The 13,331-nt window shown below is 30.8% G+C and overlaps 1 protein-coding gene across 1 annotated transcript; it reads left to right on the top strand.

Moving 5' to 3' along the window:
* The first annotated feature begins 2,081 nt into the window (after positions 1–2,081).
* On the top strand, positions 2,082–12,861 carry LOC124826039 (putative serine/threonine-protein kinase PBL11). The gene is made up of 6 exons (XM_088112830.1): positions 2,082–2,283; positions 2,781–3,112; positions 3,513–3,648; positions 11,292–11,431; positions 11,519–11,642; positions 12,335–12,861. Exons 1-6 carry the CDS (start codon positions 2,082–2,084, stop codon positions 12,859–12,861), a joined length of 1,461 nt encoding a protein of 486 aa, XP_087968956.1.
* The last annotated feature ends 470 nt before the right edge of the window (positions 12,862–13,331 follow it).

Below are 13,331 nucleotides of genomic sequence, written 5' to 3'. Positions count from 1 at the left end.
TCACGCTAAAAGCATATTTAATTTTTTTTTCATAATATACAGTAATATACTTATTGTTGTTTTTCTAATAAAAGACATCAAATTAATACACGACTTTTGGTTAAATTAAAGGACAACTTCCTAAATTATTTTGAAAATTTTTAATTAGCACATTAAACAAAAAAAAAATATGTAATATGTAAGTACTTGATTGTTTTCTTAGTTTAGGAACATAGTAAAAAATTTCCAAAAACCATTTGATCATTTTTCTACGTGAACGATACATATTCAAACAACCTAAATCAGAATGACAACATTTTGGAAATTTTTAAGCTCCCCCACAAAAATTCTAAAAAATTAAAAATAAAAACATATACACGTAATAAAATAGGAAAACTTAGTGAACAGTTAATTGTGATATGATGAGGAGGATGTTGACCATTGACCAAACAATAATATGTGAAGAAATTAATTTAAATTTTATTAAAAAATTACATGTGTTACTGTTATAACCTTGACCACATTTATTTTGAATTAATATTTAAGTATATTTAAGATCATTGAAAAATTACATATATAACTAAACACCTGGTCAATGATAATTATAACCAATAATTATAGTAATTAAGTTATTAGTTTCTTAGTTTATCTTAAAATATTTAGAGATATATCTCCAAACCCTGTGAATTCTGAATCCCTTGCATAATACAAAAATAATGAACACGAAAACGTGGAATGGTTTTTGCAGTTGTTTTCAAAGTTCTCTGCAAAATTGCATCCAACGAGTTATTATGACAGAGAAATGCACGAGTGCTTTTATCAGAAATGGTTCTATCCTTCTTCTGAAATAATGCAGTTCATCAGTGTTCTTTCATTCCATTCCTTAGCCAAGTAATGTATTCTGTCATCTGATTTTTTAAATAGTTTTAGAACACTGTTTTTAATGCATCCAATATTTCTTATATTTTTCTTTCGTTGTTTTATGAATTATGTTAATTGAGATGCTTTTGATAATGCTTTCTAACTTTCATAATCTTTTTTTTTTATCTTAATAAATTCTGCTGTCAAATTTATGAAAATTAATTGTTTTAATAAAAGTGGTGTCATTTTTGACATGTTACGTGTAGACCTCACTCAAACTTTTTTAAATTCAAAATCTTTTTCTTTTTAAGCGTCATATTCTTTCCTAAATTTATGAAAGAAATTGTAAGAAATGATTAATATATGTGATTATATTATTTAAAAAAAAATTATTATGATATGTCTAAAAATCTCCCATAATTTAAAAATTACAAAAAATATTATATATTTACTTTCTTTTCTTAATCTAAAATTATGATGGAATAATCACCTTAAAATTGAAACATATAATACTTCTAAAAAATCTTTGTCTACTTGTCATTTTGTCTCATATTTTTTTTTTAATTAATTCATCCGAAAAAATATTTAATATTTAAATTAGTATATTGACAATTTATTATGTAATTGCTTAAATTACTTTTATAAATGAATGCTTAATTAATACATTACGGGTTCAAAATCAAAACTTACTCATCTTAATGTTTATGCATGTTAACGTGTTCTCTTTCTCAAATATTCATTGATTACATTGACTATTTTTCTTTTCACATAATCATTTCTCATATTCAATGAGGTTATAGTTTCTAACTTGTTTATCAGGTCTAGTAGCTAAACACTAAACACCCTTTCATATCTTTCGTAATAGAAAAAAAATCAAGTTTCCCATACTTATACTATCACGAATGAGATTAATCTATCTATCATATTTAAAATATTTGTGATTAAATTGAATTTTATCATTAGTGTTTGTTGACTTCCATGATGGAAATATTTGTTGATGGACCCACAAATAATCTCTCAAAAATATATTTCACCACCCTATAACATTTATTATTATTTATTAAGCACTCTATTAACCATTCTAGCTCTAATGCACATACCTTATTAAGCACTGAAGGATACCAAGATCAGTTTACACAATATTAGTACAAAGTGTGTTGTTAATTACCTGGCATGTCTCTTAGTATTCATCATTAAGAATTTTGTTCTTAAATTTGTATTTGTTGAATGTTTTAGGGAAAATGGGGAGAATTTCTGGTGTTAGGGTTGGTTCTTCAATTGGGGGCAAATCCAAAGGAGGGAGAAAGAACAAAGATGTTGTTCAAAGTAGTAGTGGAGAAGGTTCAAGATTTTGGAAGAAATTGGGAACTTTCCTAGGTTGCATGTTTTGGAGTTCCAAAGGGGAAGATTCCTCCATAAACAAAATCAACCAAGCTGATCATGGTAATATTAATTCTACCTTTTTCACCAATATTTCTTACAATTCACACACCTTTTTTGCTTAACTAAAATTCTTGTGTTGACTTGTTTGATTTATACATTGGAATTCACTATTAAAAGACTACACATTCTCAAATCATGTTTACCTATCACATTTATATGTATATTATCTTTGGTTTATAATTTGTATACTAGGTGCCCACCACTCTTTTCTCTCACAATATAAATACAAAAAGTAATTTTGAAAAACCAACTTCAAAAATTCAATTTCTTTCTTAAAATACGTTAAACCAAATCTACATAGATTTTGTGTATATATATGTTAACATAATTACTTGTGAAATAAAATTGAATGTGCATCTTTTATATGTGTAGTATACATGAAAATGGGAAATTCAAGATCTTCTTTTATTCTCTCGGGGATTACATGTATTGTGTCTAATTCATGTACATGTTATGTTGCTTATTAACTATGCTTTCACTTCATCCTAAATCAATAGGAAGACATGTTACAAATGATGTTGACAGACAGCAGCCAATTGTCCCAAGATCCTCGTCCAACAGAAGAATAAGTAGCCATGCAAGATTGTCTGTTCCGGATCAAGAACTGTTTGAAGCTTCTTTGCTTCTTCGAAGGTTCACTTTTCAAGATCTTATGTTGGCAACAAGAACTTTTAAGGTTGAGAATTTTCATGATGAGAAAGGGTTTGGAGTTTTGTTGAAGGGTTGGATTAATCCATATGGAAACTATGCAGCAAGGCCTGGAAAAGGGATTCCCATTGCTGTAAAGGCACTCAACTTAAACGAATGTCAAGATAAAAACGAATGGCTAGTATGTGATGCTAACCCTAACTAAATTTCTTTATTTTGTTTGCTATTTATTTTATTTTAACTATTTTTTTATTTAGAAAATTAATTACATGGCTTCAATATTTCTCTATATTATAGACACACTGTCATTTTAACACCTTCTAAGTTTTTTTATAGTTGTTTTAAACATATTACACCCACAACTCCAAAAAGGTACATCATAATGTGTATCCTCTTAATGAGTTAATGTAATGTTAGATACTCAGAAATAGGGTGCATAATCTTAAGATAATTAGAAAAGGTTTTAGTGTGTAATTTGTTTTTTTTTTTTTGATATAAAATGCTATAATTCACATTAATTACTATTTATGTTGTTAATTAAAAAAATGATTTTTTTTTCTCTCTATTTCATGTATATGCAGGATGAAATTATTTATCTTAGTAAACTCCAACATTTAAATCTGGTCAGACTAGTCGGATTTTGTCTTGAGGATGACAAAAGGCTGCTTGTATACGAGCATATATGTGAAGGAAGTTTAGAGAAGCATCTTTTCAAGAGTATGTTTTAATGTATTTATTTATCCATTATTCATGTTAGTTTTTTAATTGTATTTGTATGCTTTTTAAAATAACTATTTTGTTTTTTTCTTTTCATTATTCAATCATAATTTTACGAATAAAAAACTATAAAAAAAACAAAAAATTATCCTCCTAAAATAAACTAACCTTATTTGGTGTGATTGTTTTAATGTCACAAAATTTACAATGTCATGGTGTAACGAAACTTAATTTAGTGGTGTGGAAGAAAGCCAAGGTTAAGGAATTGGTTCATTATTTAATTACCAATTGAGTGAAATCCAAGTTTATTTTTTTCTACAATAGCCTATATATTATATTATATACATGGTGCATGTTACCAATCCCTTTTACATAGACCCTATAATCAAGTGATCGAATTTTATATCTGATTAGTATAAGCATCTCTTTGCATCGTATTAGTTTTGTAGATATTTTTGCATTTATTTCTCATGCTTTGCACCCTTAGCGTTGCCTGAGCATAGTGATTTCTCCGCCATGGACGTGAAATCTTGTTATTTCATTACTAGAAGGACATAAGCTAGTTAAAGTGGGACAGCGGTTAGACCTAAATAGTTATAAGAAAAAAAGTGAAAACATGGTTAGGTATATCAATTATGTTATCAGCTATAGTATTTATAGTATTTGATCTAGTGGTAAGGATCCAATTCAAAACATCATGTTGGAATAAGACATTATCCAACCAAGTCATGGTTTACTTTCTTCTTTGATTGTGTCAATCAACAAAGGATGAGTAATGGTAATTTTTCACTTATTAGATAGTCTTAAAAACTATTTTTATCAAGGATAATTTTTCTATAACAATAATAGACAATTAGTTGATGAACATTTTGAAGCCAACTAGTTTCTACATGATTCAGATCTCATCAAATCCTCGTGTTGTCATAAGATAGGTTTAAGACAACATTTTAAACACAACGTCCTCTGGGTTATTCTAATCACATTCTAGTACTTTATGAAGTATTTTAGTGAAAATGAAAACCTTTTGGTCTAGGTTTTCTTTAACGAAATTTTAGTTTATATCCTAGGGTTCTCATTTACAAAACCTTGAGTTAGTTTTACAAACTCGTCAATCTTAAAATCGCATGGTTTTGGTGTTAGACATGTTGAAGTGAGTAATATGTGTTTGTGATAAGCGGTATAACACATGCAAATAATGACTTGCCATGAAAAAAAGAAGAAAATAGAGAGAAAAGAGAAGTGTATTAACACAAAACTTGAGAGAGTATATTACAAAGAGAAGGAAGAAAGGAGAATAAATAAAACACATGCAGGGTCATGCATTTGTTAACAGAAAAAATAAAAACAAAGAAAAGCATAACACTTGGTGCTACACAGGCTATGCTAGAATCTGGTTTTGCAGCTTCCATTCTTATTATTTTGAGAGCCCCCCTCAAGCTCCGAGTGAATGTTGAGCATACCTAACTTACAATGGATGAAATGAAAGATTGAAGGAGCTAAAGCTTTCGTGAGAATGTCTGCATGTTGTTCCTTTATGCTGATAAGGAGAAGCTTTATGGTTCCACATTGAATCTTCTCTCTTACAACGTGACAATCTATTTACATGTGTTTCATTCGTTCATGAAATACATGATTTGATGCAATTTGTGCAATAGACTGATTATCAAAGAATAAGAGTGTTAGTTGAGTGTGTTGAATATGAAGATCTTCTAGAAAATAAGAGCCATTGCAGCTCACACGTTGTAGAAGCAAGAGCTCTATATTTGGCTTTTGAAGAGCTTCTTGAAACAATATTTTGTTTCTTCGATCTCCAACAAATGGGTGAATGACCAAGATAAATTATCTATCCAGTTAAAGATTTTCAAGTTTTGGGACACCCGGTCCAATCTGAATCACTGAAACATTGAGTTTGAGTTCACTATTTGTTGAGATAACGCAAAATCCAAATAGTAGGTTGATGGTGAATGGTGGTTAGTGCAAAGACATGTTGACTTAGGTTGTGAACAACATATGCAATGTTTGGTTGCATATTTGTTAAATATATGAGCTTACCAATAAGTCTTTTGAGAGGTGTAGGATCTAGAAGGGGCATTCCCTAGTCTATAGCAACACATTTGGAGAAATTCATAAGAGTGGAAATGGGTGTCGAAGCAAGCAAGCATACCAATCTTGCAAAGAAGATATAATGTGTATTTGCTTTATGAGATATGAATGCCTTTGTTACTCTGAGCCACCTCAAGACCAAGAAAAAAGGTTAAACCCTCAAGTTTTAAATTTTAAAAGTCTTATCGAGGATCAAAGTGATGTTCTTAATCTCAAAAATATCATTTTCAATTAGTATAATATCATCGACATATATCAAAAAAGTAGTTATGCTTGTTTCAGATTTCTTTATAAAAAGAGTGTGATCACCTTTGGTTTGTATAAATCATTAGATAATAAGAGAGTGGTATGCTTTTCATACCACTAACGACTCGCTTGTCTTAAGACCATATAAAGATTTACGTAGTCAAACTTGATTTGATTGGGAGAGCTAATACCAGGTGGGAAATCCAAATACACTTCCTTGCTTAATTCCCCCTGAAGAAAAGTGTTATTCACGTCCAGTTGTTTCTAATTTCATTTGTTTATAGTAGCTAGAGAGAGGAGAAGTCAGATGGTGGTGAGCTTGGCTACGGGTGAGAAAGTGTCTAGGAAGCCAAGACCTTCCATTTACACGTAACCCTTGGCAACTGCTTTGTGCCTATCGATCGTGCCATCAACTTTAAACTTTACCTTATATACGCATATGCAACCTATGATACTCTTGTTAGGTGGCAAATCCATGATAGTACATGTTTTGTTTCTTTTTAAATCCATTATTTCTTCATTCATAGCTTTGCGCCATTCACTAATATAGAATTGTATATGTTTTAAATAAATCGTGTGTCTAATGTAGACTACACAACATGTATTTATAGCATAATACATATTCAATTATAATAAATACATCGACTTCATTCTAATAGTCCCCCTTAAGCTGGAGCATGTATGTCATATTTACCAAACTTGTTACAAATGTCCTCAATCCGATGGCCTTTAAGGGACTTGGTGAATATGTCAGCTAGCTGATTGTTAGAGTTGAAAAAACAATAGGAATGGAAGTAGAAGCCATGGAAAAAAGTATCGGAAATGGGCTAAAAAGAACTACCGGGGTGTGAGGTAGCCGGGATGAAGAACAATTTGTCAGTTTGAAGCACGATCAGCCAGGTTGGAGCAAAGTTGGTCGGGTGTAAGCACGGTCGACTGGGTTGGAGTAGTGAATGAGGCGTAGTTGTGGATGGTTTCTCATACATATTTCACAACGCTAGCATCAAATCCACTGTTGTTTTCTCGTTCATGATGTTGAACACAACATTAATGTCATCTGAATCACACCAAGTGTCTGCCGATCTAACAACTTGTAATCTGACTACTCCATGTTGTCTGGATTCTTCCCGCTTTAGGGTAGATACAACTTCTTTTGCTATAGGTAGTCCTCTATTTTCATCTTCCAAAACTCGAATTCACTGTCATGGAATTTTTTAATCTTCACCTTTCCTTCTTCCAATGTCATTGCTCCTTCTGCTTTTGAAGAAAGCTCCTTCTGCTTTTGAAGAAAGCTCTCACTACTTCTCTAGACCAAGATTTCCAAGAACAAGAGAACCAAATCTTGATATCAAATCTTTTCTGATGTGGAAGATCAGACAAAGCTGCAACCATAGAGCATACTAATAAAATTGGCTCTTGATACCAACTGTTAGAAACAAGACAATAAAAGAGAAGGAGAGAGAAATAAACAACACAAGAGCTTAACGTGATTCGACTACAATGTGTATGCCTACGTCCACACTACACTAGGAAGTATGTTTATTTTGGTGCATTTGTAAACCTTAGATAAGGTTGCTTATATAAAAAAATAGAGAACACCATCTCACAATACTAAGCAATGTGGGACTAAAATCAAACTACAAAAACTAACAAGACACATGGTCTGTAGCTTCTGAATCCAAAATCCAAATACTACTTTTACCAAGATCATACGCACCACAAAAGTATTACATCGTTGAGTTAGATCAGTGGAAATAGTATGGATCTTGTTAACATGTGACTCTGTGATATACCTTTCTTTTTTACTATTCTACATTAAACTCATGAGAGCTCGATATTGCAACAGAGTTAAACGAACATCTTGCTCTTGATTACTACTATCTTGATTTCCTTCTTGTTGAGCATTTGAAAATTTGATGGAATTAACTTTTCTATTTGAAAACTTATGCCCTGGTGGGAAGCCAAGTTTTCTATAACAAATGTTTATTGTATGACCATTTCTTCCAATGAATGCATACCTTTCTACTTGTATTCTTGAAACCTTTACCGTCATAATTCTGTGGAAATCCATTCTTCCTATAACAACTAGCTTCAAGAAGACCAATCTTACCACAAAAGATGCAACTTGGTTTATTATTGACAACATTTATCTTGACTTTAGTTTCATTCAATAGATTGTTTCCCATTGACGTTCTTTTTGGGTGACATAAGAGAAAACCTTGTTGATCGAAGGGATAGGATCTATTTAAAGAACATGTGACTTCATGCTTTTGTATTCTTCGTTCAATCCTCTAAGGAACTACATGACCTGGTATTCTACTTTTCTTTTCATGATCAAAGACATAACGTTGAAGAACAACTAGATCGAGTCTAAAATTTTCTATTTCATCCCAAATGATTCTAAGTTTTGTAAAGTAATTTGTTACCATGAGATCACCTTGTTTGATGAAAGAGGCCTCCATTTGCAAATTTGAAACACATATAAGATTTCCTTGGAAATATCCGGCCTTGAGATCCTTCTAGATATCTTTAGCTTTTCTCATCCATAAACTACTCTGGCAAATAGAAGGTGAAACGAAATACACGAGCCAAGACACTACCATGTTATTACATTGTCTTCAAGCCTAGTAAGTATCCTTGTCCTGGCTAGGGGTTGTTCCATCAACAAATTCAAGTTTGTTTTTGGCAATAAGAGCAGTAGTCATAGACCTGCTCCAAGAATAATGTTTTTTTATGTCCAAAACGGGTGGTACCAAAGACATAATTGGGCTTTTGTTGGGATGAAGATACAAGAAACTATTAACAAAGATATTGTCATACATTTCTTTACTCATGATGCAAAAACAAAAATAAAACACAAAAGATAAGCAAAAAGGAGAAAAGATTTTCATAAATGTGTAACAGAGCACTTCAAATGAAGTGCTTTGATACCATCTTAGAACCGCATGGTTTTGGTGTTAGACATGTTGATTAGTAGGTTATAACTTTAAACATGTTTAGTTGAATAAATAATTTACTCAATTTAAAATGCTTGAGGTTTAGTATAGGTCAATGTTTAGTTGCAAGAACTTATCAAAGCATGTTTCACCATCACACTTGATATATAACTTCTCATTTACCATGAAAGAGGATTTCCTCTTTCACAAAGATTGATCTATATATGCTATTTGATGAACAATCAAAGTCGCTAAATTAAATGCCTTGGGATGTATTTGCATTGTTTCACATTCAAAACCTAAGTTTAATATACAGTACTTGCTTGGTCAAAGTTTGGTATTTATTTCTTTTCACATAAGCTTGATGTTAAACATCCTATAATTTTGATTAAGTGTTAAGAATAACAAAGTATAAAAAATATGGTGATGCTTCATCTGAAAGAAAAAAAATTTAGTCTAATAACAAATCATGTAAGATATAAGTGTCATGTTTGATAGATGATATGAAACTGTGCAGTCATATTTTACGTTTGACATGGCATAATATGTGTTGATAAGCGCATAGAACTAAGCTAACCTCATACCAAAAAAAAAAACATAAATGCCTATTTTATATTGTAGGAAATGTCTAGTACTTCCACTTGTCAAAAAGGGATTCATCAGCAGAGGACAATATTCACATCAGAAGACCTCTTAGATAAATATTTATTGTTTTTCTTCAACAACTCTCAAAGAACTGTCTACTCATATACACTGCACTTTAGTCAAATTCAAGGAAAATAACCTTATCCAAAAAAGAGATAAGTATATCCAACTATTAAAATGTTACATAAATAGCATTTATTGCTACATGGAATGCATTTAATGCATCCTTCAATATCAAGCTCATCAAACAAGAAAAGGCATTAAAAAATAGTTAAAGTTACTCAAAATCATAAACAATTACAATGACCACTTTCTTTAGAATCTATATAAAACATATCAAAATGAAGAACAGAGAGAAAAACGACGTTTCATAGTATTAAAACACTATTGAAATTTTTTAGCCAACTAAAGCTTCATAAAGGAACGTTCACTTAACAAGCTTTAAGAGAAGAATAAATTTGGTATATGTCAATAAACAATTACCCTCTCTAGCGAGCAACTTAGTGATCCCTCACTCCTCATGCAACCTACTTATCTTAGCTAGTTGGAAAAAGTAATGTAGAAGCAACCTACTTATCTTACTTAGTTGAGTCAGTAATAATTTGTTCAAAGAATACTTGAACGAGGTGATACAACAGTGGGTAAGAGATGAAAGAGTATTCAAGTTGACATAGAAGTGACTTCAAATATTTCTCTTAGCAATACCTCTAGAAATCTAAACTCTTAAATAAGAAAAGGGAAAATAACATTTAATATAATTGAAAGAAGATATGTGGTTTATCAAAAAGGTATAACTCTTATAAGCCAATAACATTTCTCTCTTTTGTTCCATTGACTCGATACACTCCTATACTAATTTGTTAAGAAGTGGACTTTAAACATAATTTAATCTTACAAAAGCCGACTTGTAAAGTGAGTTTTGGACTCACTTACATATTTTAAGTTGACCATATCTTTAGTTGATGTGAAACTTTCAAAACATTCTCCTCACACCAAGACATATATGCATCTAAGCGTGAAATTAGACATTAATGGATGATCCAATAGCAGTCCAATGATGAATTGAACAATAAATCCCACAAACAACAAACTTTGTTGGAATAAAGTCTAACTCATGGCTTTGATAGTGTGTTAAATCTAACTCAACTTTACAAAATTAACTTGTAAAGTAAGTTTTGTATTCACTAGTATACTATAAATTAATCTTATCTTTAGTTAATATATGACTTTCAACACAATTCCCTAATACTTTCCAAAGAATTTTTGCTACCTTTAGAAAAAACCATAACATCCTCCATGTACAAAACATTTGTAAGAATAGGAATAACTTTAAATAACATCATACCATCAATCCTACCATTGTGAACCACTTTTATTGAGTTTCTACTAAGTACTTTAACAAGAAAAAAGGACATAGGAGAAAGAGATCTCCCCTGCTATAAAAGTAACCCGCCAAATTACTATCACTCTAATAAACAATTTACAAAATGAAAGATAATGTAGATCCAAGAATTATTTTATCTTTATAGTATTACCTTATTTTATCCTCGTTCAATTAACAAAACAATAATAATTTCATTAATGTAACTGCACTTTTAATATAATTTCTTTTTATAAAATTTGAACTTATTTTCCATAACATTTAAGTCATTGATTATTGTATATGTTAAGAGATATATTATATATTCACAAGTTATTATTGTCATCTACTAGTAGGCGCTGTACACCTTACATGGCCTACGAGGATGAAAATTGCAATTGGAGCTGCTAATGGCATGTCATTTTTGCATGAGGAAGCTTCAAGACCATTAATATTTCGAGATTTTAAGACATCTAGTATCCTATTAGATAAGGTAACATGGCTGTTCCATGACTTACTATTCTAATTTTCAACACAGATACCCAATTACCTACATCTTAATATCATTTTATTGTATAAGGATTACAACACAAAACTTTGTGACTTTGGTCTTGCAAAAGATGCTTCAATGGGACATGAAATGCGTTCGACAACTAAAATGGTAGGATCAAAAGGCTATGAAGCCCCAGAATATATAATGACAGGTTAGTATACTTAAACATCTCAATTTCAAAGGTTGTTAAGGACTTCCAAAGAAGGGTGTTAAATTTGTTAAATATTGCATATTTAAAAAATAAGAAAGGTAAATAAAAATTTTAGATTAAATATTTCTTAAAAGAAGACGTTATTTGAAAGGATAATCATTATTGAAAACAAATCATTGTTGCTAATTTGATATTTCTTACACAGATATTATCACTAAGTCCCTTTAATTTATTCAACTACATATTTCATGTGTAGCACATAATCACAAGCTTTGGGGAAATGACCTATCTAGGATCCTGCTTAATTTTTCTTCATAGTAAACTTATCAAATCAATGTACTAAGATTGCATATTTGTCATTACTCCAACGTAAATCTAGAGTTTTTTGGTGCTTAAAACTAGGTTTTGGTTCAATAATTGTATAATTTCTCAGCTTTCTTGCTAAATGGAAAAATATATAGATGACTTTACTTCTTTAATGAAAACTCATTCAACTATTTGTTCAAAGATTAACTATACCAAAACCTCCAAATTTATTAGGATACAATAGAATTTATCATCTTCTTATCTCTCATTGTTTCACTATTGACATAAACATGGTAATAATGTGTGCATGATTTAAGATTCAATGTTGTATATAGTGCAAGTTTCTACTCGATTTGCTGTTAACATTAATAGTGTTGCTGACACAGGACTCCTTACTCCAAAGAGCAATGTTTATAGCTTTGGACTGGTTCTACTTGAACTATTGACAGGAAGAAGAGTTATAGATAAAACAATGCCTATAGAGGAGCAAAACTTGATAGAATGGTTAGGGCCTCGTCTTGGGAACAAAGCAAACTTCCATTATTTGATGGATCCTAGACTTGAAGGCCAATATCCAACAAAATTTGCTCATAAGACAATGAAATTAGCTATTCATTGTCTTCGCCTTGACCCAAAAACAAGACCCCTTATGAGTGAAGTACTTCATGAGTTAAAATCTTTGCATGATGACATGCTTGGATCCTCAACCTCCCATGGAAGAAGGCATAAAGGTCCATCCAACCATGTTAGTCCTAACAAGTATGGTGTTGGAATATGTCCATCATCAAATTTTCCAAGGTGCTTCCAAGCCATGCCAGAATGTCAAGACTATCCTTTACCTCTACCTCCATCTCCATCAAATCCAAGAGTTAGATCTTCCTCAAATCCTAGTTTGGAAATTTATTCAACCTAGTGTTAGTTTCTTGTGTACATAACTATTAGGAATTGATTATTTTAGTTCCATGTTGTAGCAAACAAAACTAAATTTAGATAGCAATGCAAAGAACACGGTAAAAAAGTATTACTAAATTGTTATATATACATGATCTCGCCCTTTATTTATGCATAAATGCTACCATCTTTAACATATTTGTTATTAAAGTTTGTTTTCAAAAACTGATCACAAGAACACTTCAAAGTATTTGTCTCCTTAGCACATTTATGCTTTTTAAAAGTTTGTCTTTCAAACACTTTAAGAAAACAAAAATAAGGAGTGATGATTCATTACTCATCTATTTTTGTTTTTTTAACTAACCTTTTATGATAAAAAGTTTATTTTATATGATAGAAAGTTATAAGCTCAAAAAGTTCTAATTTTTTTACAGAAATAATTTACTTTGAAATGATTCTGACCACGTTTATGCTTAGTTTAAAATAATTTAC

Source organism: Vigna umbellata, chromosome 4, assembly GCF_029865625.1.
Source record: "Vigna umbellata cultivar VRB3 chromosome 4, Vumbellata_1.0, whole genome shotgun sequence".
Classification (NCBI taxonomy): domain Eukaryota; kingdom Viridiplantae; phylum Streptophyta; class Magnoliopsida; order Fabales; family Fabaceae; genus Vigna; species Vigna umbellata.
Note: the sequence above shows the minus strand (reverse complement) of the source record. Positions and strands in the feature narration are given on the sequence as shown.